General features: G+C 32.1%; 3 protein-coding genes across 4 annotated transcripts; all 3 read right to left on the bottom strand.

Moving 5' to 3' along the window:
• Positions 1-476: 476 nt before the first annotated feature.
• Positions 477-2,471, bottom strand: LOC129919414 (mucin-1-like). The gene has a single exon (XM_056000282.1). The coding sequence runs from the start codon at positions 2,469-2,471 to the stop codon at positions 1,704-1,706; it is 768 nt and encodes a 255-aa protein (XP_055856257.1). The 3' UTR covers positions 477-1,703.
• On the bottom strand, positions 1,656-14,035 carry LOC129919406 (uncharacterized). Of its 2 annotated transcripts, XM_056000274.1 has the most exons (6): positions 12,222-14,035; positions 12,018-12,092; positions 6,545-6,729; positions 3,423-4,185; positions 2,743-3,353; positions 1,656-2,676 (listed from the first exon to the last, which is right to left on the bottom strand). In XM_056000274.1, the coding sequence occupies exons 1-6, from the start codon at positions 13,533-13,535 to the stop codon at positions 2,523-2,525; spliced, it is 3,102 nt and encodes a 1,033-aa protein (XP_055856249.1). In that variant the 5' UTR covers positions 13,536-14,035; the 3' UTR covers positions 1,656-2,522. The 2 variants fall into 2 exon arrangements, with proteins under 2 accessions (XP_055856249.1, XP_055856248.1); XM_056000273.1 differs by lacking the exon at positions 3,423-4,185 and having other exon boundaries at positions 2,743-3,195; positions 12,222-14,031.
• Positions 14,036-20,567: 6,532 nt separating this feature from the next.
• On the bottom strand, positions 20,568-26,211 carry LOC129919412 (uncharacterized). Its single transcript, XM_056000280.1, has 2 exons — positions 25,969-26,211; positions 20,568-21,314 (listed from the first exon to the last, which is right to left on the bottom strand). Exons 1-2 carry the CDS (start codon positions 26,099-26,101, stop codon positions 20,629-20,631), a joined length of 819 nt encoding a protein of 272 aa, XP_055856255.1. The 5' UTR covers positions 26,102-26,211; the 3' UTR covers positions 20,568-20,628.
• Positions 26,212-26,801: the final 590 nt, after the last annotated feature.

The following is a 26,801-nucleotide window of genomic DNA, read 5'->3' as shown; positions in this document are numbered from 1 at the left end:
ATTGTTATTTTCGTGTATAAATCAAATCAATGAACGGTATATCAAAAGATGAGCCTTGCTGAAATGAGGTGAATGGGCACCTTTTTTTACAACTTCAAGCCTTAAACTCAAACCTCATGGTACCGGAGTGTAAGACAGGCATTTTTATAACTGTCGGGCCTCAATCTTTCAATGACCAAAGTTTTACCTTTCTTAAATGAAGTGAGCAAATCGGTCGCTAGCTCTTGGTCTATTAAATATTCGGCGAATATGTTTGCGACGAACTCGCATTGGAAGACACATTATTTATTATTTATTAAATAAAATAAAGACCACCAGCTAAATGCTAAATCAAATATAAAAAAAAATGTCAGATGTGAAACTCACTTACCTAAACTTCTCGAAAACATTACTGCAAAAACCAATCGACGTTTGTCCGATTTCTGGATATCCTGATCCGATTGAACCAAGGTTTTAAAAATAAACAAACTCGTATCTTTTTAAACTTTCATTTCGTTATCATTTATTGGATTTTCTTTTTTTAGTTTTTAGTTTTAAACGTCTAATCTTTGATTTTTTTTTTTTGTTCTTTTTTTAATAGTTTTGTTCCTCTCTTCGCTAAATTATTTTAAATTATATTCTTTTTTATTTATTTACCATTATGCTAATGATATAATAAATAAAGAAAAAAAGTATATACAGTAGGTACATATCTAAATAACAATAGAAACAATATCCATTTGAATAAATTATTAAGTTTTTTTTTTCTTTGCAGAATTAAGTAGACGCAATAGAAAAAATTAAAAAAAAAATTAATACAAAAAGATAATATTATCTTAAAACAAACACAAAGAAAAAAATAATGTTTTTTTTGTAATTAAAATTAAAGTTAATAATAATTCACGTTTAAATCCTTAAAACGGATACATGGTAATTTTTTTTTTGATTTTTTTTTTCAAAAAATATTTTTTTTTTTCTAAATTATATTTTCTGTACTTTTTGGCTCAACTGAAAATACATAATTTCGAATTCTTCTTCAAATTATTCGAATTAATTTTGCAAACGCAAATTGTTTTTTTGTTTTGTTTTTGAATTTCAACAAAAAATTAACAACGCCCAACGAGAACAGAATATTTACACAAAATTAAAAAGAAATTTGATTTCTCTCCAGAATGTCTGTGTTGGGCGCCATTTTTTTAATCGCCCGGAACGTTTTGATTTTTGTTTTTTAAGTTCTTATACATACATATTATAGTTTTTTTTTTTTTATAAATATCTTACTAAGCTTCTTTAAATTTTATTTTAAATGATTTAGGACATTTTTTTAAGTTAGAATTCAGTTCAATAAGACGTTGATTTTCTGGTTTAATAATAATACATTAGAAATTTCCGTCTCCTCCTCAGGTTTAAGGGGAAAGATTTTATCATCACTCCCAACCTGAAATACCAGCACAAATTTAAATTGTTTACTGCACATTATTTTTTCTCAAATATATTTTGAGTTAATAACGAAATGAATTACATTTTTCATTCTTCAAAATGAAATGTACCGTTATTTCAGAATTGAGAATGACTTTCATTCTTCTCAAATAAACAAAAAAAATGAATGTTCTTCTTGGATAGAAATAAATTGATTATATGCGCTACAGTTTATCTCAATTAGTCTAGATTCTAATAACAACGAGAATGAGAGAATAAGATCTTATGTAATTCGAACGTACTTTTCAAAATGTGTCACCAGTATACCAGGGATGGATCCATGGTGCGGATGGCGGTGGAGTTGGCGGGTAAATTGTGGGCGATGGCAAGCCATGACCTGGTGCCTGCAGGTGATATCCCGGCGGATTGAATAGGGCGACTCCGTTAACTTTGTGTGGCGATGGAACGGCCGGTGATGAGGTCATGGAAACTGGCGTCAACGAGAGCGATGACGATGAAGACGATGAGGACACAATTGCCGAGGAAATCGTTGACGAGTCGGCCGAACCGGAACTTTGTGACCTCGACGCGTGACGATGATGATGACTTATTAGAGGATTTTGACGGTGCTGGTGATGTGATGATGATGACATGGGAGTCGTTTCTGCATTAAAACCACTGGTGGCAGAGCTGCCACCAGCTGCTGCTCCACAGGTGCTGCTAAACATGGAAAGAAAATCGGTGGCCGATGGCGCCGGATGTTGGCCAAATCTACAGGAATTGTAGGCGGCAGCAGCGGCTGCAGCTGCTGCGGCGGCTCTCTGTTCAGCTAGGCTACTTCCATTGCCAGAGCTGCTATCGACTGTGGGTGGTGTTACTGCCGATAGCCAATCGAATGAGCTGAACGGATTGGTGCACGTGGTGCTCAGCGGGGGACTTAACATGGTCGAGCCGTTGTATGGAGCCATGGCGGCGACGGCAGCGACAGAAGCAGCAGTTGCTTCGGATACAGCGGATATGGAGGTTGGTTTAGATGCAGATACTGACTGGCTCTGGGAGTACAACATATCCATGGTGGGGTGTTGGTAGTTTGAATGTGTATGTTGTGCTCCCCACCCCGTTTCCTAGCTTACTCGAGGTCTTTTCGAGTGTGGTTGCTCCTGATTTCGAATCATGAACGTCAATTGTGGCATGTATTTCTTGACGTCGCGAACCTTGACCAATGGAATGTTTTCGGATTGTGATCGTCCTGATTCGAGGAGTACTTGGATTTGTCGTCTAATAAAAAATAAACAAAAAGTTAGCTAATTTTTATTTTGTAAAAATTGTTTTCAAATGACTTACCTATTGCCTTTATAAAGTTCAACGCCGAGAGCTTCAATTAATCGCTTGCAGTGTTCCAGTGGCACATTCGGGAAAAACGACTCTCGGAAGTCTGTTAGGGTCATGAGCTGATCTGAATCTGTGTATGCTTGCATATTAATGCAAGGAACTGTCTGATTGTCAACATAGACCTTTTGGACCTTGTAAGGTGGGATGTGTACATTGCCGGATGCGATTTCCGGAATTATATGCAATCGATTTGACGGATCAATGCCCACTACAGCTCCCTGTTGTACTGCGGCTGCGTGCCTTTGCAGGTGCATTGTTGCTGAATTTCCACCTCCATTAGCCTGGCCGGATCTTCCGTTTTGCTGCTGTTGTTGTTGCTGTTGTTGTTGGGTGCGTTGGTGATGTTGCTGGGCAGCGACTTGTTGCTGTTGTTGCAGATAGGCAGTGGCAGCTTGCAACGACGACCTTCGAGTGGAAGACAAATCAATTACTTCCATGGCAGTATTGTTGTTTGGAGTTCGTGTTGGAGATGGAGACGGGGTGGTTGTGCAGGATGGAATAGTACTAGTCGAACAAATCACGCTCTTTTGACGCGGTGCCACACCCACCACAGGCATATTGGGCTGTCTTTGTTTTTGTTGATGTTGTTGTTGGAAAGGGGAAATGGGATTGGGAGAAGGCACTATTGTCACTGAATAGTTTTGAAAAATTGGCAGGTTCTGATGTTGGTTAATGTTATTCGAAGGAGGTGGCGGCGGCGGATTGCCGGTTGCCGGTGAAATTGGCGGCGAAATAAAAGGCACAAACGAATTGGAACTATTTGTCTGAATGAAAGTCGACAAATCTGGATTGGCCAAGACCTTTTGAACAACTGCTTTCATTTCTTCGGTCATTTTGAACTTTCGTTCGAGATCCGCAATAGATTCGGCAGATTTTTTCGCAGCCACCTGTGGTGGTCTGTTACTTTCTAAAGCTGCCATTGGAATCAATGGCGGAATGGAAGGTTTTGAAAAGTTATTTTGTTTGTTGGAATTTTTGTTCGCACATAGCGGCGAATTGTTATTCGCCGTATGATTGACTTTCAATTGATTTGTGAGAAGGTTTTTTTGAGCGTCATTCAACTGATTCCAGATTGCCAAGTTCTGGAAATCTGGAGCAATTGTAGCGCTATAATTCGGCGACTGAATTTGAGGGGCGGGGACTGTATTTTTGGGATCTGGGATGTGATAGGGGGAATGGATGATGTTGGGGGATGCATTATTCAGCTGCAGTGGCATTGAAACAGCTTCAGCTGCAGAAGATGCTGCTGCAGCTACTGATTGGGGATAAGGAGGTGGGTGATGGTTGTGGTAATTTGAGGGATGTTGTAAACGGATTGGTTGTGGTGATGGGTGGTGATTAATGATATTGGCACGTTGTTGCTGCATTGATTGCTCGACACTAGTACAATTCGACCTAGAAACATTATATACAAAATGTATGTGGATTGGTTTCTTGTTTTTCTTCTTTTTTTTAACGAATTTTTTTTTTTTCAACATTTCTCTTCCGTGTTAATAAAATTTATTATTTTTCTTTTACTTTTTTTTTAAATTTGTATAAAAATTTGCAATGGATGAAAAAGTTATTATACTAATTTATTTACACACCGATATCTCATCAGAGGTATACACCGTTATTATGTATATTGAAAAATTACCGACAAAAAAATTTGTACATTTTTACCAAACTTTAACCGTCCATATATATGTTTGTACACGCATTTATATATAATGTATCTAGGATGATGGTTGTTTTTTATATATAAAAGTTTAATTTTTTTCAATAAAAGGGAGGTTAATATAATAATTTCATTTTCTATTAAAAATTCTAAGTAGTTGTTGGTTTTTTTAGTAGAGAGAAAAAATGATAGACAAAGTACAAAAGCATGCAACACCTTAATGAAACTACATGATGTTAATTTAAAAAAAAAAGTCAAGAAAAAAGCCGATAGTATAGCAATACTACTTTTTATACAAAATGAAAATAACGAAAATTAAGAAAAAAAAATAATGATTGTGCGGGCAGTATACAGCATTAAAAATATAAATTTTGAATAAAATTTTAGAATATTACTTTTTAGGAAAAATGATAAAAATAGTTCTTACTTTGCTTATTATCTCAAAAATTTTTCAGTAGAGACAAAAATCTAAGCATCAAATATATGAGGGCCAATACAAATGATGGGGTTTTGACTCTCAAAGCTCTGCAAATATCGTGTTTAGGCAAAAAGGGTCTTTTTTAGATCGATTAGATCCAAATCGACTACATATGGGTTACGAGGTATTCGATCTACAGGGACCATTTGTCATAAAAATATAAGGAACTATTGAAATCGATTATCTTGGTTTTGATGTGACAATTTTCTTATGATATTTATTCAATGACATTGTTCTGAACAGTGTTTCAATGAGGTTTTTCATTTCTGACTGCTTTAGTTTACAAGAAACTTAAATTAAAGATTTGAGAATGACTGCTAGAGCCATTGTCTTGAATGAAAAACTGGACAGCGCACTAACCAAAGTTCGATTGAAACCTTGCGTAAAGTAATTTTTGAAAGCTTGTAGCTTTATTGGTGATTAAATAAATAAAAGCTATTTAACATTTGCGCCAGAAAATTTGATTTGGAAGCGAATTCCACTTCTTAGGTGATACAAAAAGCCTTTTAATGCTTATGGAAATTCGATCGAAATTAGTGTTCTTAAATAGGCCTGGTGGGCGACTTTGAATTTTCTGGTTTCAATTCTAGGTATACTAATTGGAACTCTATCACCTTTTTAAGAGAAATATCTTTTTATATTTTTAGAAGTATAAAAATACTCAACTTCCTCAATTTTGGAGAAAAATGGTAGTTTTAGGGAATTTTTGGATATGAGTAAAACCCAGTATTGTGAATATTTTCAACAATTTTTAGCTTATTGAAAAATGATCTAATCATCCTGACCGTAAAGGATATTTTTAATATTTAGCATTTTAGCGACGATAAAATAAAATATCGCTCATTTACTTGAATACTGTCATAACTCAAAAAACTGTTTTTTTTTTTTTTCAGGAAAAGAGTTTTAAATTTAGTATTGATCTATTTTTGTATGTAAAAATATTAGTTTCTAAAACAAATTTAGTGCTCATTCTCCGTCAATTTAAAAAGCTAAGAAATTACTTTCTGCAGGATTAAAGATTACTTTATTCCAATAAGTTATGTTATAAAAGCTCAAAATTCGTGATTTATGAGTTATGAGTTATGACAGTATCCAAGTAAATGAGCGATATAATTACTATACAAATTTTACCTTCCATACTAAACTATTAGATATCAAAAAAAATATATACAACTATTGAAAATTAAAAAAAAAAAAAAAAAAAAAACTTAACTTATTTATGTATAAACAAACACAATGGAATTATTTTTTTTTTTCCAAAATAAGGAAACTATGGACATTAAAAAATAATAATAAAAATATATAATGCGTGCACAACCACCTTTTTCTTTTTTGAAAAAAATATTGAATTGAATCTCGAAATCAATTGCATTACAAAAAAAAAACAAAGAAGAGCAAATGCAAAAACAAAATTTTGAATTCAACCAAAAGTGGTATTTTGTAAAAAACTTATCATGTAGTAATCATGTTTTGAAAATTTTACATTTAAGAATAAAAAAGCTAATTTAAAAAAAAAAATAAATAATCTAAACTAACAGAAGGAAGTGGAACAATTGAAAACAGTTTTCATTCGTTGGTGTATTTTGTTCTGTTTTTTATAAACATTTTATTGTACTTACATTTGGTGGGATGCAGATTGTCCTCCAGCTCGAACCAAAGGCGGTGGTGCATTGCCTTGTCCATGATTATTCACTGGTTGCATTGATATTGATCCATTATTGTATGTATATTGTTGCTGGCGCATAAGATTTTCTGCTGGACCACGATAATTCGGCCTTACCGCTGGATGATTTTGCTGCTGAGCCTGTAAATGATAAAAATTAAAAGTTATTTTTTTTTTATAAAATACTAATGTATAACTAATGTATTTGACCCAACATAATGTTTCCCGAATCTATATAGGGTGTCCCGGAATGATATAAAGAAATTTTAAGGGGTAGGCGTGTGTTCTAAGAAAAACTCAATAACTCTCTATCTACAAAGCTGATATCACCTAGCGATGATTTAACTTTGACATGGTTTTACTCATGTTAATGATAATTTCTCTGTTAATACTTGTGGTAGAAACATTGTTAAGGTCTAAATTTTAAGGAAAAATCTCATTTTTTGTAATTGCATTTAAAAAATTGATATCTTTTTCGATTGGTCATATATTAATTTTTAAAGACTGTTCATTTTTGTCATTCATTCATTCTTGTCTATGATAATTTTTTACTTTCAGACCAATTTTTTTCAAGAAATATGTGAGAAAAATAGTTATTTATTTATTTATTTTTACGAAGAAAACTACCTATAATAAACAAAAAAGTCATTCACAAAATTTGTCAGAAATCTCATACATTTTATGATATTTGGAAAAATCAGCACCAGGTAAAATTTTTATTCTTCAAATGTTAAGAATAAAAAAAATTATGTTAGGGTAGATGTACCAATACCCGAACAGTTAACGGAAATTCAAAAGTAAAAAAGCTGCAAAAAATTATTTATTGAAGAAAAAAAGTTAAAATATTTTTTTTTACGAAAGGTGTAAGAATACTTTATTATAAAAAAATAAAATTTTGTCAATGAGTACAAAAGTTTTCTTATAAAAAAATAAAAACCGAAGGCATGTCGTTTTCACCAGAAGCCGAACACAAGGTGCCTGATTCCGAACACTAATGTGCCTAATTCCGAACACCATAAATTTTAACAATTTTCTTCTATTATTTAGATAAAAACTCTTTTACAATTAATTTAAATAACAAAAATATGGAACTTTCAAGGTAAACAAAAATGTTCCATACATATATATTTATAAACCATATAGGAAACGGGCCTATATCATTTGGTTCTGGCTCTTCAATGGGCTCAGTTTTGTCGGTGCTTCCGATACAAATTTAAGAACGGTTTTTTAAAACGAACTTTTTTTTAAGTTATGGCTATGAATACGTAGCGTTAGATGTGCATTCTAATAACTGGTTGGTAGACATATAAGAGAAAGTTACTATGGATGCATTTTGTATGGTCGACCGCGAAGGGATTAATTCCATATCTGCGCAATGCATTTGTACAAAACCAAAAAGGTCTTTATTTTCTAAAACGTGCACAACAGTCCGCAAAAGTTTGCTTTTGTCACCTAGGAATTTTCCAACGTTCGTTGCCTTTTAAACTGGTCCATTCCCACATTGAAGCTCGACAGTGACTTTTGAGCTCCAACATCTGCCGGCTACATGTGTAGCACGATGTGGGTTGTATTCGGAGAAGAAATGAAGTGCATTTTTTTTATGAAATATGAATAATTATTTATTTTGTTTAAATATTTATAAATTTGTATAAATATTTATTAAAAAAATATTAAATAAATAAAATTTAAAGCAGTTGCCTAGTTCCAAACAGTACTGTTCGGAGAAAGGAAAATCATAAAAATTGGCTTCCTATTTCCGAACAGTTTAAAATAAGAATAAGTATATACAATTTAAAAAAAAAAATATTAAAATCAATTACTTATTGTCTAAACTAATGCATAAAATTATAAAATTTAGCCTAAACTTTATTTTTATTCAAAAAAACACTGTTTCATGTGACCACTCAAACTAATTTTTTTACAAAAAAAATACGATAATTTTACGCATCTGATCCTTCCGACAAACTGAAAGCTATTTGAACAAGAAAATATAGATTTCTGAGCGAGATATCGCAAGGAGTGATCGAATATAGTATATAGATTCTAGTTTAACCGGGTTTTTACTTCTAACGGGACAAAACAGTTTGATTTTACATATTTAAGTGAAAAGTGTTCGGCTACTGGAGCTGTTCGGAAATGGGTACATCTACCCTAGTTCTTTTTGATAATTTTATTAAAAATGGAGTTATGTATAATAAATATTTAAAGTATTCTCCTTGATTTTGTAGGCATGATGGGACTCGTTTTTTTTTTTTTAGTTTTTGCGAATACGGCCGAAAAAGTTAAAAACTTAGTGATTTTGAAATAACTAATATAATTATTATGTAGGTAGCTACAACAATAAATATGGTGGTTGTTATTCTTTTTTAATTAGCCTTTGAAATCATAATTTGCATTATGTATTCTGTTAACCTGCTAAGCATTCAGTGCATCATTAACATAAATATACTTTAACCACATACCTAATTTGTATTGACCTTTTTGTTTCATATATTTGTTCCGATTATTTTGGTATATCTCTGCGATTCAATACCTTCAATCTACATTTCATTAAAACTATACAATTTCAATAAAGTATAGTTATTTCACATCAAGGAAAACGCTGTTTTGTCCCTTTGTTCTACGAACGTTTCAACAGGTGTTTTGAAAAGAAAGATAGTTTTACATGTCAAAAGAAAGGTTACGCATTCGTATAAGTGTAATATAAACTCTTGTTTAAAAATATGTATTTATTAGGTATTTGGTTACCTATAAATTTTCCAAAAATTAATAAATAATAAATACAAAGAACTTTATTGTAGCGTTTAATTTTATAAGGCAGGAATCATGACAATAATAAACAGAAATATAAACGGATACACATTCCTTATAACAAAATTAAAACTAAAATAAACAATTTCTCAATAATTAAAATAAATTGAAGATAAGAATATTTATTCCTATATTTGTGAAAATTCATTGCATAAAATTAAACTAATTAAAAATCATAAACTTATGTAGGTATATCATCTACCCACTTTCTCTTCCCATCTGAGTACATACCTACTTTGCTTTTGAGTAAAAATTTTAACTTTGTAACTCAAAAGCAAAAACCAAGAACAAACTCAAAAAAGAGAATGTATTAATTTTCATTGAATTTTTATGATTAAAATAAAAAAAAAATCTACCCATGTACCTAACTATACCTATGTATGTTTTGAAAGTATTAAATCAAATACATACATACATACAAATAAGTTTTAAATACAGAGCCATGGATGACGGTATGTACATACAAAAAATTTGAACATCTGAGCGAATAGGGTATAGTCGCCAGTGTTCGGCCCCTGACCAGATTTATTGTCATGTAATATCACGTGCAATATAATGTGTTTTTTTTTTTTGTTTGCATTTCTATCCGTATCTGTAGTTAGAGTACATTTTACAAAAACAACACGCAGCTGCCGATAAAAATAGAAGATACATCCAGCTGCGGATAGAATTTTGATAAATTATATTTGTTTGTTTTTGTTTTGCTTTACCTTGGAGAGTAAATATAAATCTTTATTTAATGTTGATAATTGGTAAAAACACAATTTATATCATGTTATGAAAGGTGAACAACATTCAAAAAATTTGCCGATTCTCTTAAAAATAAATAAAATAGAGCTGAATAAAAAATTTCACATTCGTGAAGTGTGGCTTAAGAAAAAAAACTATGTAAAGTTTTTATTATGTTGATAAGATTGCGTTTCAAAACAAAACTTTTGGCTAAATACGATTGCGTCGCATTTTGTTTACAATTGTGTTTGTACTTGATAAGGAATATTTGGATACAAGTATGAGTTTTTATCTGAATACCTAGGTAATTCCATTAAAAAAATGACAATAAGATAAAATCAGCTCTATTCTGCTATTCGATTCACGTGAATTGAAGAATTCCCTTTCTTAATCATATCAAGTTGGTTTTGAAAAACTTCTAACTTTCGATATCAAAATGGAGTTCCCGTCTGCTTTAGAAATTCTAAGGAAAATATAATTGTCAAAATTTAATTTTAACCACCTTTTAAACGCTTTATGGCCGATTTAACGAAGGACTTTTAAACATTTAACAGGTTTTTTTACCTTAAAATTGGATAGCTTTTCACGTGAATCTAAAAGCAGAATAGGACTGAATAAGTTCATGTAAAGGTACAAAAAAGACAGTTTGGAAAATTACAAGTTGCAAATTTTGTCACTTTTTTGGATACCTATTCTGTATGAAATCATTTATTTTTACCGACTTTCAAAAAGGAGGAGGTATTCAATTCGTTTTTATGGTTTTTTATTGGTTTTTATGTTTATGTTTGTTACTTCATAACTTTTTACTGAGTGAACCAATTTTGATAATTCTTTGGAAAGCTGGTGCCTGCAATGTGCTCCAATTTCAAGTTATAGTTCTGGTTATAGAATCTATGAGAAAACCATAAAACCCAGTTTCGGTCTATGGAAGTCAGTTTTGTTTTTTTTTGAGTTAAAATTATTATTATTTGTGTGGAAGCTGCTTCCCTTTGGAAATGGTAGACAAATCTTGAGTGGAAATCTATTAGGTTCTACAAATACATATTTCTATCTCCTACTAGGTCTACTTATCATCTATCTACTCATGAGTGGTCCACCATTTCCAAAGGATAGCTGCTATTGAAGTAGGTATACTCAGTACGACAAAAAGTCGAATATAAGGGGATTCAACCCTATAATAAAAAAAGCTGTATTTTGTCGAATTGAAAATATTTTTGTCTTTTTAACATTTTTTCTAAAATGAGTTGATTTTATTAAAGTTCATCCAAACTCCCTAATTTTTTTTTTTTACATAGACTAAAGAATTTTAAAAATTCCAAAAACTCTTCTTAGATTTTCTATTCTTATCCTACTTCTCTTAGATAAGAATCTTTTGTACTCCAACGTTTAGCTAGATTAAAAATGTTTAGCTAAAACTCCAATCTTTCTTTCTAGTTTCGATCCAACCCTTGGAATAATTCAACATGGTTAAACTGCCGCTTTTTCTTAGCATCGAAGTGAGAGAAACATATGCCACTACAACCACCACCAGCCCAACTATAAACACATGCCCTGAATTTCTAAAGAACAGCTGTTGTTGGCGGAATGTCATTTTTGCTTTTATTTATTGGGTTTTTTCTGAATTGTATTTTCCAACAAAGGTTTTCCCCCCAACAGATAAGAGAAAAGAAAAAAATTATTAAATTGGTGATTTTTTTTTCACGAATGAGTTGTTTACGTTTGTAATGCAATTAAGCATTCAGGGATATCTTGTTGATATTATTGTTTCAATCCAATGGGATTCATAACTTAACCCACCCCCTTCCTAAACCCTTGTTATGATTAAATGGGTTTTAGCTACTTAAAATGTTTATCATGGTTTTTTGGTAGTATTTTCAAACAACTCTCACCTGTGAAGCCAACATTTGTGCTTGTATCATCGACAGAGAGTTTTGCGGTTGTGCCATCCACGCGCCATTGAGTGCCTGCAGTTCCAAAAAAAAATAATGAAACAAAATAGCCCTTATTAGTTTTTTACACTCCGGCAAAAATAAAAAAAAAAAAAACGAACACTCTCTCGTGTCACGCGCAATATATATCTTTATTATGCTCACCTGAACTGTCGCTTGAGAGGCAGCCGCCAACGTCGCAGCATGTAACCTTTGCGCATTTGCTGCCGAATTTGCCGCCATCTGGTATGCAGCTCCCCTTTTAGCAGCCATTTGTTGTGACTGCTGTTGCTGTTGTTGTTGCTGCTGTTGTTGCGACTTATTACTAACTGCCGCTGGTGGATTAATCTTTGGCGGTGGCGCTGTCGGCTGCCGCGTCCAATTAACCGAATTATTCGGTCCCGACCTCTGCGGTCCCAGCAACAAATTCGAATCCACCACCTTGCTCGGCCAATAATCCTCAAATTCCGTTCCATTGGGGAAGTAACTTTTGATATCAGTTAAACTTATCACAGCCACCGATTCGCTAGAAAATAACTCATTTCGAATTCCCTGCACTTTGCAGCAAAATTTCAAATATGCCAAATCCCAGCCGGACAGATAATCAGCCTTTTGTTTGAGGTTCTCTGTTTCGCCCTCGAAATAAAATAATGGAACAACTTGTTCATTATTCCTCACAGTGTACGGCACCACTGATTCCTTATTGATTCGAATGAAACCGCATTTTTCCGATGGCGTTTTGCTGCCAGAGATCAATTTGCGATAGCAAATATCAAGGAACTGAAAGAACTTGGTGGCATCACTCAATCGCACCACCAAGTCTTTGAGAGTAAACAAATCACGACCGAATTCGGCGTCGCAATGTTTGTGATTAATCTCGTTAAAGAGGCGACTTTCTGCCTCTGTGATGTAGTAACTCCGGACACAAGTACAACTACTATAAATGTCCGGATGCAAACAATTCAAATATTTCCCTAACAATTTGAATTCTACCATTCGAACGGCACAGTATTTTTCTGTTTGCCGGTAAATGTATGGTATGTAAGTCTTGCCAAAGGTCGACCAACCGAAATGGCCTTTTTGGGATTCCTCGTCGCATGGCTTCTTTTCGCCATCCGAACCCGTCGCTGAACCATTTGTTTTGCTGCCATTCGACTGGCCATTGCTTGTGGGTGTTGGTGTTGTGCCTTTGGCCCGAGTCAGATAGTTTAGTATGTTTGCCTGACCATTGGGCATTGTAGGCTGTTGATTGCCAGGGATGCTACGATTTTGCATTTGGGCTGTTTGCTGCTGCTTGGCCATGGCAGCTTTTTGTGTTTCGAGCATTTTTGCAGCGAGTTCCGCAATTTCAGCCTCATCGTGACGTTCTTGTTTAACAGTGGCCGAATATCCTGGCCCCAGACTGTTACCAGTCACCGGCAGTGACTGGCCGTTGGATCCGTAGACCGCTGTGATTGTGACAGCTGCACTAGTTGCCATTTTTTAATGTGGCTAGTGGGGGTATCTTATTAACTAAAGGAGAAAGAGAAGACACTTTCAAGGGAGGTTGTGTTTGTTTGCTGTTTATTATTATCTTTGTTTAACTGATTTTAAGTTAAATATAAATTTTAATTTTTGAATAACTTGTTTTTGACATAATTGCTTTTTGCCTTTGATTGTATTCTCTCTTATTAGAGTATTTTTGAAAACATCACCATAATTATAAACTTCTCTCACTTTTTCTTCATATGATTTTGTGTCACACTAATTTGCTCTTATATATTTTAGGCGCGGCGGGCGGGTATAGGCGAATTGTATAAAAAACGGAAATGATAAAAGAAAGGGTTTGATGAGACAATATAGATTTTGATTTCTTCAAATTTTTTTTTTTTTTTGGTTTTTAAGGTTCCATATATATGAAAAAATCTAACGGTCCACCGAGCGAGCTCTTGTCGTCTTCGCTTTACATAAGAGAGTGTGATCGCCGTTTGATTCTGTGCGAGCAGGAGCCTCGTTTTCTCGATTGTTTTACCAACTCTATGGTTAATTTTAGTGTGTGTTTGAGTGTGTGTACTCTATATACTTCATTTGGGTTTGTGAATGCGAGAGTGAGAGCTGCGCAGTATGCATAATGATTAGTAAAAAAGAGAGAGTTACATTTGAGACTTTTAGATGTATATAGGATTTAAGTGGTGGGAAAATGTAAGGTATATAAGGTCATTGTTGTTGGATTGTGGGAAATTTGTGTATAGTATTTTTTTTTTCCAAGAAAATTTGATTTTGTGAAGTAAAGTGGTGTGAGATAGAGGAGAGGAGACACAACAGCATGGATAGGTGTAGAGCGAGAGAAAAAGAGAAAATCGAAATAGCGCATTATTCATATATATGACGAATATTGGATAGTCTCTTGCGAGGCCCCGAGATATGAATACTAAATATTGGCTGGTTTGGTGGTGTGGTGGTGGCCTTAATAAAAAGTTGGTATACCTACTTATTTTTCCCGTATTTTTTTTGTTTTTTTTTTAAGTATCAGGTTTTTTTTTTTTGTTATTTGTTTTATTGTTATGTATTGCTTTTTTTATGACTGACTGTGTGCTCTCTCTTTTTTTTTTAGGTGTTGTTGTTGTTTTGTTTTATGGACTTTGAAGTATGATGATTGATTACATTCTTTTAAATTAAATTTTTGATTTTTATCTAAAGAAAGATGTTATGTGTGTGTATACGGTGGGTAGGTATGGTATGTACCCTATTTTTGTATCATTATTCTTCTTAATTTTTCTAAGCTTTATTAAGAGAGAAATCATAGAAGTTTAACACCCACACGCAGCATAGACAAGAAGCATGGATAATTTTACGATATTTTGATGATGAATCATTTTCATTCAACTTGTGGGTGGGTGCAAGGTTGTGTTGTGTTGATGGGGGACATGGGGGGGTTTTGGTGAATGCATAATCAGGTACCTAGTCGGGCATGTAACATCACAATTTGGTTGAGTGCGGGTAGGGTATGTATTGAATAAAATGTATGTAGGTAGGGAATATTACGGATGGTTGTTTCCCGTTTGTAACGTTTTTTTTTAATTTGAAAGCAGAGTTTGTATATGTATATATATATACAATGTAGGGACTTATGTATGTAGTTGTGAATTGGTAAGTATTTATGTATGCTATTCCATAGGTACCTACAAGTTGGGAAAAATAAAGAAAGAGACTATGTAGGCTCATGATTATTTGGTATTGTTTGTAAGTTAGGTAGGTAGCTACATACGTGGTATACCTACCTACCAAAATACGAACGTTGCAGTTTGCCAAAAATCCGACAGGTAGGTAATCCGACATTTTCTTATGGTAGGTAGGTACATATTTAGGTAGGTACCTATACCTACAAAAACAAAATTAATAGACGAAGAATAGAAAAGATTTTTCTGGCTTCAGGCAGTTTTTATGCAATTTTCTTAAAAATAAATTTGAAACTCGGATCACAAAGTAAATACGTAGGTTCTTAGTCTTAGTTATAACCGGTCACTAGAAAGCCTTAATAAATAAGTTTATAAATGAACCTGGGAAGTTGGAAAAGTGGGAAGGTACCTATTTAACGATTTTTTTTGTACCTACTTACCTATGTATTTAAAAAATGTATTCCATAATATTTTAAGGTTAAAATACCTACTTCTTATCTGTAATGTTATTATATGCACGAAATTTAATAAATTTGTTGAAACATTAACTAAGTACCTACACACACGGAGAAAAAATACCACCTAAAAACAAGCGGATTTTGTAATAAATTAAGGGGGTTTTTGAATGGTTTTTTTCCCAAGATCACTTCCGTCTTAAATTAGAGGATAAATAATAATAACTTTATTTGGAATAAGCTTTACCAACAACCTATCTCATTGTTGGAAATCAGCATGATAAACTGCAAATAAAGCTGAAATTTGACATCCATTTACCTTAAGCGGAAATCGTATGGTTGTAAGAGGTTCTTTTACGACGCATGTTTGTATCAGAGTGAAAATTTACGTTTAGACAAATGTGAAAATGGCAATCAGGGGTCGAATCACGGCACACGATTAGGTACGATCATACGTTAACACGTTTTGACTATTTCTGTCTCTATTTAATTAGGGACACATAGTGACCATACGTTTACGAACGTATGCCGTTATTCGACCCCTGATTTTTCACCAGATAAACAATTATCTTAAATCCATATTCTACAAATGTCGTTCTTAAAAATGATTAAGGTACTATATAGGTAGTAAGAGTCAAATAAATCCTCACAATAATATTTCAACATTTTTGTTTAACATAGGTAGCAACACTATTGAACTAGTTAGAAAAATAATGCACAACAGCTAGTAGATACATTACTTTAAATAATGTATCGCAACTTTTAAAACAATTTATTATACAAAAATTATTGTAAAAAGTCCAGCAGCTATCTATTTCGCGTATGTTTGTACTATTTAAGACCAAAAGTAAGTGAATGTGCCATTCCGTATAATAATTTTTGAAAAAAATTAATTTGCTCGGCTCCAACGACTTTTATAATACCAATGGTATTACCCCACATAAAAACAGAACCTTTTTTTTTAGCATTTTTTAACGGTAATATTTCAAAAACGGAAGGCCAATAAAATTTTTCTGACTTCAGATTCGAGTTCAGTACCTCAAAAACATATAGAAAAGTAGGTATTTATCTTGGTTCTTGTGGCAAACAAAATTCAATTTTGTTGAACAGATTATTAAGTGACACTTTTTTGTAAATCCCCAAAAAAGGAATTCTATTTCTGCAATTTTATACCTATAATTTTTTTCTTTTGAGGGTGTAACGCGATACGCGACTCATATATGATTTATAGGTGGTTATATCTATACCTACCTACTTATCTTCCTAAATTTAGTTATGATTTCTTCAGAAAAAAACTAGAAAATAAAAAGTCAGCAACTTAAATTCTCATGCTTTGGTATGTTAGGTTCCTACGTAGGTACATAGATGTCTTCATACTTAACCTAACTATCTCAAGATTCGAAAGGAGTCCCAGTTTATGGAGCACCAAGTAGGTACATAAATAGATAGGTAGGTATATACGTATCGACATAATACCTACTTCTTTTTGGGCTAATCCTACTTAGGTTTGTAAATTGTAATTAATGAATTAACTTAAACCAAGCTTCATTTTAAAATGCGTCTCTTTGTAATGAACATTTTAACTGGTACCTAGGTAGAATCAATGATAATTATGCTTATACCTACTATGTTACAAACATACCACAGGTAAACATTATACATACATAAGGTATGTTAGATCTTTGATAGGTATCTACCTTAAATTATTTATTAACTTCCTTTCTATGAAATTGAATATATTTACGTTACTTACTTATTTACATACATTATGTAGGTAGATATGTACCTATCCAATTACATAGGTATCTATACTAAACTAACTTTCTAACCGTTGGTTGTAGGTATACCTGCCAATCTCTCGTCTCTACATACTTTTTTTTGTTGTGAATTGAGACGAGCTCATATTTCATTTAGTTATACATACCTACATAGTATAACCTAAACCTACGTATAAACATATTTCATGAAAATAATTAAAAAGAATTTGAACGTTATCTTCACTATACTACATAGACCCCAACACACACATACACACACATGCATACAAATCGAGAGTTGAATGAATGCGAGACGAGCGAATGTTTTCATTGTTCAATCGCATGAATATGTAAAAAGAATAGTCTCTTGCGAGGCCCCTTAATCAAATCGAAGGTTGTGTGCTTGTGCTGCTTGCTGTTGATGTTGCTGTTGCTGCTATACTCTGCTGTTGTAGTGCTATTGCTTTTTGCTTTAGAATTTTCTTCTTCTGGCTAACGCAACCTATATTTAAAGGAAAAATGGCAACTACTGGCAATAAATAAAACATTTTTTTTTATTAGATATTTTAGATATAAATTTGATTTGATTTGGGTCTTTGGTTTTTTTTTTTTTTTTTTCATTTTAAATCCAAATTTATGTGTGGAGTTAATTTGTAGAAAGGTAGGTACATATTGGTATAAGGTACAAATGTAGTTAGGAAGGAGTTTTGGTAGGTAGGTTAGGTACCTACATTATGTAGTTTTGTTGGTAGGTATGTTATATTGTATCTTGTATGTAAAGAAAGGTCTTAGAAGAGTACAACAGCATACCTACATAGGTACATATATGTATAACTGATGAGATCAAGCTGGCCCTGGGGGAAACACTTTTGGATTAAAAAGTATCAATAAAACTCTTAAATTGAATTTATTTTAAACAGTCCACCAACAATTAAAAATATCTATAGGTAGGTAGGTAGGTACCTTTAATGAAAATTTTTTCTTCATCCTTGTACCTACACGGTTAAAAATTCTGTCGTAGTTTTTAATAGGTAGGTACAACCTTTGAAATTAGACCTTTTTCAAAACAAAAACTAGGTACCTATTAGGTTTTAATAATGCGATTCTATTTCATATACAATGTACATAGATACATACCTACATTATGTAGTTTTATAATAATTTGTTTATTAACCCTCTGTCGGCACACGGGTGCGAATTTGGCAGGACAAAAATAAAAAATTACGATTTTTCAAAAAAGTGGTCACAAAAAAGTCTCTTTATTAGGGTGAAAATATTTTTTTCCGGAATTGTGAAAACAATATTCGAATTCCTCGGAAAATTCTACATCATTTTCATATATGATTCTCTATAAAATATTGTGACCGAAAAAAGTTGTAGTGACATGAAAAAGTATGAACCAAATTCGCACCCGTGTGCCTATCACGTCACAAAAAAGAGGTGGGCCTACAGAGGGTTAATTTCAAATACAAAAAATTAAAATGTATTAGTTTCAAATACAAAAAATTAAAATGTTATCAAAAGTATTGAAATAATAGCCTAGGAAAAATAGATTTTTTCGAGGAAAAAATTGTAACAGGCTGATTTTTGATATACAGCTTGGAGTTAGAGTAATTTACAATCTGTGAAAAGTCCTGAAGTTTCCTCTGTCCGCTAATCCCATTATAAGGGGTCAAGGGTCACAACATTTTTTATTTTAAAAACGGTAGGTTTTAGACAAAAATTATGTTCTACAAAATTGTAGTAATGTTTTTTCCAGTTTTGGATAGTAACTAGATTTGCATTCTATGTTTAAATTCAACTCGTCAATCCTTTTCCCATTGGTTAATGATTCTTTTTTTGTGATTTTAGTTAAAGTTTTAGTAAAAGTTCATCTAGCCTTATAATTCTGTTGAAAATTTTGAAGAAATTGTATAGGCAGTAAAAAAACGCAAGCAAACGCAAACGCAATAGTGATGAACTTTGAGCTTTCCATAAAGGTGAAATACGACCGAATTTTCAAATTATTTCTTCACAGATTGATAGATCGTATCTCGAGGCATTGTTAAAAGTGGTAAAAATTAATTCTAGTACACTCAAAATATTGAAACAAAAGCTTTTTTTCCAAAACGAGTAGAATTGGTCAAGTCCAAATACCAATATGATACTCTCCATATTTGGACAATGAAGTATTTTTTAAAATTTTAATCAGGAAAACGATTTAATTTACATATGTGATCCGGATCAGATCATTTATTTATTTGCGAAACAATAGCAAAACAAATTCCTGCTTTTGTTGTAAAGCCAATAAAAACAACGATCTGATCCGGATCACGAGGAAAATAAAACACAGCTACTAAGTTTGAAACAATTTTTTCAAAAAAGGCAAAACATTTGACCACTTTTGCTCTTCACTGTATGTACTATTATATGTACCTACATTAACATTACAAATGTTGAAAACATTTCTTATTTTTACTTCCTGTAATTGCATTGGGCGCCAAAAAACCTGCCCGACTTTGAAATTTGCAATTAGAAATGCGTCTCTCTGCTTCATTTTCTTCAGTGAGAAATCCAGTTGTATTGTATGTATTTCGAAAGAAAAAAAATATAAATAGGTATGTACCTACTTTTGCAAAGCAAAATGCTTTATTAAAAATGAGAACTTAATCCCCGAAAAGATTAGTCATATTTTATGCGAAAAAAATAAATACCTATAGGTACCTTAAAATTTAATCCCAAACCTAAAGAAGTTAATCGACAATTGTATCTGAAAAAAGTATGTACATATGTATGTAGGTAATACCTATACCTACCTAACTAAATCCTATTGTTGTTTACACGCGATCACATTTACCATAAGGGATTCATCGTTAAAAAAATTTTGGAAGAAGAACAAAGAGGCTTTATAATCCTAATTAAAAATGAGGAATTGTTAGTTACTCGATATGATAAACTGGTCCATATTCATACTTACATTTATAACGCAGTTTTAGCTTATTTACTGCACAGGTTATAACCTTATAAGAATAATAATAAGAATAATTCCTTTTCATTGAGAATTTGGTCAAAAAATGGGTTTCTACCTATTCTTAGAATAGACAGAGTCATTAAAATCAATCATTTTCAAAGGCATCCAAAAATTACTAGATGATTAAAATATGTAATAACATTTCATCATTTATTTAATTTATTTTTCTCCATCTTTAATACAAAAAAATTCTTAAAAATCTGCTTCATACTTGACTATGGAAGAAATTGTTGGTTGGAGGTCATTTTCATTACTATCCACCTCCACTTTACCCTCCTGCTCTTCTTTTTCTAAGAGTTCTTCTTCCAGCACCATATTAGTTATTCGCATCTTGATTGAAGCTTGTCTACGAGGCGAAAAGGTATCAATAGTTTTTGCAAAGCTTAAAAACATATGTTCAGTTGCATTTAGACTCAAAGGATTAGTTTCAGATTTTTTTCGTTTTTGTTTAAGAAATTTTAAAACTTTATCAACTGAATTTTCTGTTTCACTTTTTCTTTTCCTCCACGACGATGCTGGTGGCGTTGGTGGTGCTGATGGAGGAGAATTATTTTTTCTTTTTCTTGATGATGTGGGTATTGGTTGTTCAATTTCGTATTGTGTATCATTATCATCATCTTCTTGTTTTATTTGTTGTAATGATTCCGCATTTGAACTTGTTGTTGTTGGATCACCATTACTTTCATTGAGATCAGTTTCAGTTTGGCCTTTGGCAAACCTTAGATAGGGTTTGAAGATATCCATTTGTTTGGCCCATGGCCAGAATTTATAATAGCGTGTGTTATATGGTGCGGTACGACTTGCTTTCATATCCCAGCTTCGTAGGTATCTCGCATAGCAATCACGAAGATTTTTCCATTTCTTTTTTAATTCTTCCCCTGTAATTATAATATTTTTTTTTAAATTTTGTTTGTATTTATTCATAACTATTTACAATGATTAGTTTTAAAAGATGCAATTGGAAAAATATATAAAATATCATAAAAATTATTTTAACTACATATCTTAAATACCGCCTGAAAATTGGGACTTTTTGATGAATTGCGTTCCATTGGTAAGGATCTTAAAACTATGTCATTAAAAAGGACTCGATAAATTTATAGTATTTTTTGTATCGTCATAAGTCTGCATAATTGTTATAAAAAACATGCATTTTATAACGGTAATATTTCAATAACTGAGGCCATAACAGAATTTTTAGTTTAATTTAATTTGGTTGACAAGTGTTTTTTTTTGGGCAAAAGACTTACTTAAATTCAAAATATACAGAGCAGTAAAAAAAATATCGGAAAGGACAATGGTAATTTTTGTATCGGAGCTGGCCCTGAGACCAATAACGATGAGTCGTATGTCATTGGAAAGGTATTTTTGCGTAGATCAATTGTTTATATGGCGCCAAGACTCAATTCGCTGTGGGGAAAAAGTTATAGCCATAAATGTAGAACATAGTAAAAATAGGTAATAGACGGAGAGACGACCGCCGAATTACTGAGATCATACGGATAAGGCATAAAATTGGTGTCAAATGAAAGATAAGTTGATAGAGAAAATGAAAAAAATAGGGTTACCGCTTTTAAAATGGTAACTTCTATGTGGCAACCCTTTTTTAAAAGAAATAATGGTATATTAAATATCTTTGTAGTATGATCAAATAAGAACATTTTTTAAATGCCAAACAAAAACTTAGATAGTGAAAAAATTAACAAAATAATATAAGAAATGTTGGCCGCCTAAAAATATGGCAACGCTATTAACGTTAACAAAAAAAAAAACAAATCAAAAAATATTTTTTGAACAACAGATTACAATTTTGTATCCACTAAAAGGCTCAACTCTATATCAATCTTTAGCTGACAAAAAGACGATCAAGTACTTGGGAACCTTACGGAAATCCTAAGAAATACTTTACAGCTAAAATGTGTGATATCATATGTTATCTTCTTACCTTCAACTCTTTCAAATTCCATAGTTTTTGTAATAGTTTTTCTGTGTTTCTTAACATTTGCGTAAGGTTGCCAAGTAGGTACTTGCTCGTCTTTTTGTCAGCTAAAGATTGGTACAGAGTTGAGCCTTTCAGTGGATACAAAATTGTAATCTGTTGTTCAAAAAATATTTTTTGATTTTTTTTTTTTTTTTTTTTGTTTTTTTTTTTAACGTTAATAGAGTTGCCATATTTGAAGGCCAACATTTCTCATATTATTTGTTAATTTTTTCACCATCTAAGTTTTCGTTTGGCATTTAAAAAATGTTCTTATTTGATCATACTACAAAGATATGTAATATACCATTATTTCTTTTAAAATAGGGTTGCCACATAAAAGTTACCATTTTAAAAGCGGTAACCCTATTTTTTAATTTTCTCTATCAACTTATCTTTCATTTGACACCAATTTTATCCCTTATCCGTATGATCTCAGTAATTCGGCGGTCGTCTCTCCGTCTATTACCTATTTTTACTATGTTCTACATTTATGGATATAACTTTTTCCCCACAGCGAATTGAGTCTTGGCGAAATATAAACAATTGATCTACGCAAAAATACCTTCCCAATGACATATGACTCATCGTTATTGGTCTCAGGGCCAAAATTACCATTCTCCTTTAAACATTTTTTGGAAGAATAAAACCAGTTCTCATGGGCACCATTACAAATTTATTTATAATGAATTATGTACCTTAGATACATAATTAATAATATAACCTCCAAAACAGCTAGAATTACGCTTTTTAACATTTTATAACGGTAATATTTCTTTTGAGTTCAGCACGCCAAAAACCTCTAAAAAAGAATATACAGGTTGTCCCACAGTCACCGCCCCAAATGAAAACCATGGATTCCTGAGGTAATTTTAAGTCGAAAAACTTACGAGGTAATTTTCTCGTTTTCGTCCCGTTTTCGAGTTACCACGGTTTTTATGATTTTTGCTCTCTTGTCCTTTAACTGGCCTTATCTTTGCCAAAAGAAAGATTTTTTTTTTGCAACCAATCAAGAATTTATTGCAATTTAAGTTTCTCTAAAAACTTTTTTCTCTGCGGACAACCGTTTCTCCACAATTTTGCATCAAACACAATTTTCTTCGTTTTTTAAGTTGTTTTTTACACTTTCATATCATTTAAGTAAAAAAACACATTAATGAGCATAAATTTTTTGTGCTTTTTATTAAAGCCCAGTTTATTTTCACAAAAAAAATAAGTTTTATTTCATAAAAAAGGCTACTGAAAGTAATTAAAAAAAAATAAACAAACTGAGTGAATGAAAAAAAAAAAAAATAATTTTTAAATAAAAAATTAATTTAAATGAACTAAAACTTTTTCTGAGCAGATAAAGCAGATAGATAAAGCTCAGAAAAAGTTTTAATTCATTTATATTAATTTTGTATTGAAAAATTATTTTTTTTTAGATCACTCAGTTTGTTTATTTTTTTTAATTACTTTCAGTAGCCTTTTTTATGAAATGAAACCTATTTTTTTTTATGAAAATAAACTGGGGTTTAATAAAAAGCACAAAAAACTAATACTCAACTCATTAACGTGTTTTTTTGACTTAAATGATATGAAAGTGTAAAAAACAACTTAAAAAACGAAGAAAGTTGTGTATGATGCAAAATTGTGGAGAAACGGTTGTCCGCAGAAAAAAAAGTTATCAGACAAACTTAAACTGCAATAAATTCCTGATTGGTTGCAAAAAAAATCTTTCAAATCAAAAGTAGTTTGGCAAAGATAAGGCCAGTTAAAGGACAAGAGAGCAAAAATCATAAAAACCGTGGTAATTCGAAAACGGGACGAAAACGAGAAAATTACCTCTTAAGTTTTTCGACTTAAAATGACCTCAGGAATCCATGGTTTTCATTTGGGGCGGTGACTGTGGGACACCCTGTATAAACAAGCTCCTTGAACTTTTACTTCGCTCCTTAAAATTTTTAATTTTCGATTTATCGGATATTGGCTCTTTTTAGTTTGAATTTGGCGATTTCAGGCTCCTTTAAAATCAAAGCATTTTGCAGCAAAAATCCACCAAAAATATGAACAGACAATTTAAATTTAATTTTACACCCGTAAATGAGCATGAAAACGAGAATATGTATGTCAACAAAATGAAAAAAAAAAATTAATTATAATTTAAGCCTGATAAGCAAAAGCTATTTGAAAACTAAAAAAAAATTAAAATGTCATTCCACAAAATGTTTTTGCGTTTTTTTGGACCATTTTTGAAAGCGGCTATTACTGGCTCCAAGATTTTTCATAATCGGCTACTTGCCTCTAAAATATTATGGCAACGCTGACTGACAGCTAGATCAAATACACACGTTCTTATATGGGAAGCGACCCATAAGCGACGGATCGGGCGGAGGCCGAGAGATTCGACGGAAGAAGTAGCCCAACTTACTACTTTTTCATCCGTCGTATCCTTTGACATTGGTTGTCAAAATATCATTTGAATTTTAAGTTAGCTGTCAAAAAGCAATCCTTCATGCAAAGTATTCTATGGGTCTCCCCTTTCTGTCCCATCCGTCAACTTCAACGGATTGACTGACTCAACGGATTCTATGGGTGGGGGCCTTTATGTTTATCAAATCCCAAAGATTTTATATCGAGCTGAGATCTTCCAAATTTGTCGGCTGTTACTAATAAAACAACTCCGTATTCAACTGAACAGAATGTCATTCGTTTGGTATATATTTGGTATATGTAGGTATGTTATGTTTACATATTACATATTTATTAATAAGAGGGTAAACCAACAAACAAAAACGAAAAAGTCTGCCCATCAATAATAAATGAATGAAGTAGTGATAACGATAAACAATCTTTACTCTTCTAGAATTTCGTCTGATAAAATAGTTGGTGCTTACATCTTACTTATTTCATAGTAAACAATGAACATTGACCATTAAATTACATTTTTCTTTCGTCATAAATGTACATTTTTTAGGAGGAAGTACCTAACAAATATCAATGTTATGATCTTTAAAAAAATAAAAAAAGTGATTTATTATGCTTACATCACGTCAATATCGCCTTAGTGCAAAAAACACGTAAAATGTAAAATCTTGAGATACGCTCTAACGCTCTTTCTTCTGGCTCTAAGACGACGACCACTTACTTCTAATTATTTATCTAGCTTTATTGCTAGATGAGTTTAAAATAAATTCTAAATTAATAACCAAAATAGGTACCTAGATCCAAACAAAAATTTGTTTCATGCACCTAATTAATAGGTACCTACGTACCTATCTAATAATAATTTTTTCTACCGTTTTTATTAGGTACAATCCATTAACAAACAGGAATTCGTAACAAACTATCATTTACCTACCACTGCAACAAAACTAAAACTCACCCCTAAAGTACATAATAGATAGGTACACAAAATATGAAATTAATTTAATACAATTGTATTATTTTTATCTTACGTAGGTATGTAATGTAACTTACTTATAGATATTGTATGCATGTGTATGTAGGTATTTATATATAAATTCCGTCAATTCAATAGAAAATTATAACAAAAATAACCTAAAATAACTCACCACTTTCTTGAAGCGCCTCTCCAATTTCATCCCAAATTTGATCCTTTTGTTTAAGATTTTTATATTCACTATTATACATATCATACAAAATTGGATATTTTCTTACACAAAGAATCAACTTTTCCACGTCCATTGCGAGCGATTGTGTTTTGTGTACTTCGTCTTCGATGTTGTTGATACATGCGGCCGGCGATAGTCACGTTTAATCGCAATCTATCGCGCAGCTGATGGAAAGTGTTTGTGTTTACTGTTTAGCACTCTACTCATTCAGTCAGAGAGCACGAACGAGAGAGGTTAAATAAATATATATAAAAATGTTTATGTATGTGTTATCTCGTGTATGTACCTATATAAATGTATTTTATATACATATCTGAAGACCAAGTGAATGTTAGGTATATATCGCTTATCAGAGTTGCCACAATTTTATTAAAAGTTATATTTCTTTTTTAATTGCATATAAAAACAAACGAACCGATTAAATTAGATGACTGTACATTGTACATACATATTCGGATCGGATTGAGAATGACAATAACACATTACAATCGACCGAGACCAAGATGTGCGTGACGTTTCGTAGCATGATATTTCTTATGTTTTTTTTTTCAATTATGAATTTTGGTGATTTGTTTCAGAAAGTCAATAAATTATTTAGTGGAGTAACTAAAGATCAAAAATTGGCAATATTAGGGAACCCGTCCGAACAGCTTAGATTTTGATGATCTTTTTTTCAAACGTCGGTAATTAAAAATACTTTAACGTCTATAGATTAAAAATTGCCGGTGTTGCGGTTTTGATTTTTTAAATTTAATTGAAGATTTTTGTGAACA

The sequence above is a fragment of the Episyrphus balteatus genome, chromosome 4, assembly GCF_945859705.1.
Source record: "Episyrphus balteatus chromosome 4, idEpiBalt1.1, whole genome shotgun sequence".
Taxonomy (NCBI): domain Eukaryota; kingdom Metazoa; phylum Arthropoda; class Insecta; order Diptera; family Syrphidae; genus Episyrphus; species Episyrphus balteatus.
Note: the sequence above shows the minus strand (reverse complement) of the source record. Positions and strands in the feature narration are given on the sequence as shown.

Excerpts from the sequence above, each read along its gene's own strand:
- LOC129919412 (XM_056000280.1), bottom strand. The coding sequence starts at position 26,101 with ATGGACGTGGAAAAGTTGATTCTTTGTGTAAGAAAATATCCAATTTTG. Across the intron at positions 21,315-25,968 it reads AGAGGCGCTTCAAGAAAGTG|GGGAAGAATTAAAAAAGAAA; the intron begins GTGAGTTATTTT and ends TTATAATTACAG.
- LOC129919406 (XM_056000274.1), bottom strand. The coding sequence starts at position 13,535 with ATGGCAACTAGTGCAGCTGTCACAATCACAGCGGTCTACGGATCCAAC. Across the intron at positions 4,186-6,544 it reads CAATCTGCATCCCACCAAAT|GTCGAATTGTACTAGTGTCG; the intron begins GTAAGTACAATA and ends TAATGTTTCTAG. Across the intron at positions 3,354-3,422 it reads CAATTTTTCAAAACTATTCA|CCCAATATGCCTGTGGTGGG; the intron begins GTGACAATAGTG and ends AAACAAAGACAG.
- LOC129919414 (XM_056000282.1), bottom strand. The coding sequence starts at position 2,471 with ATGGATATGTTGTACTCCCAGAGCCAGTCAGTATCTGCATCTAAACCA.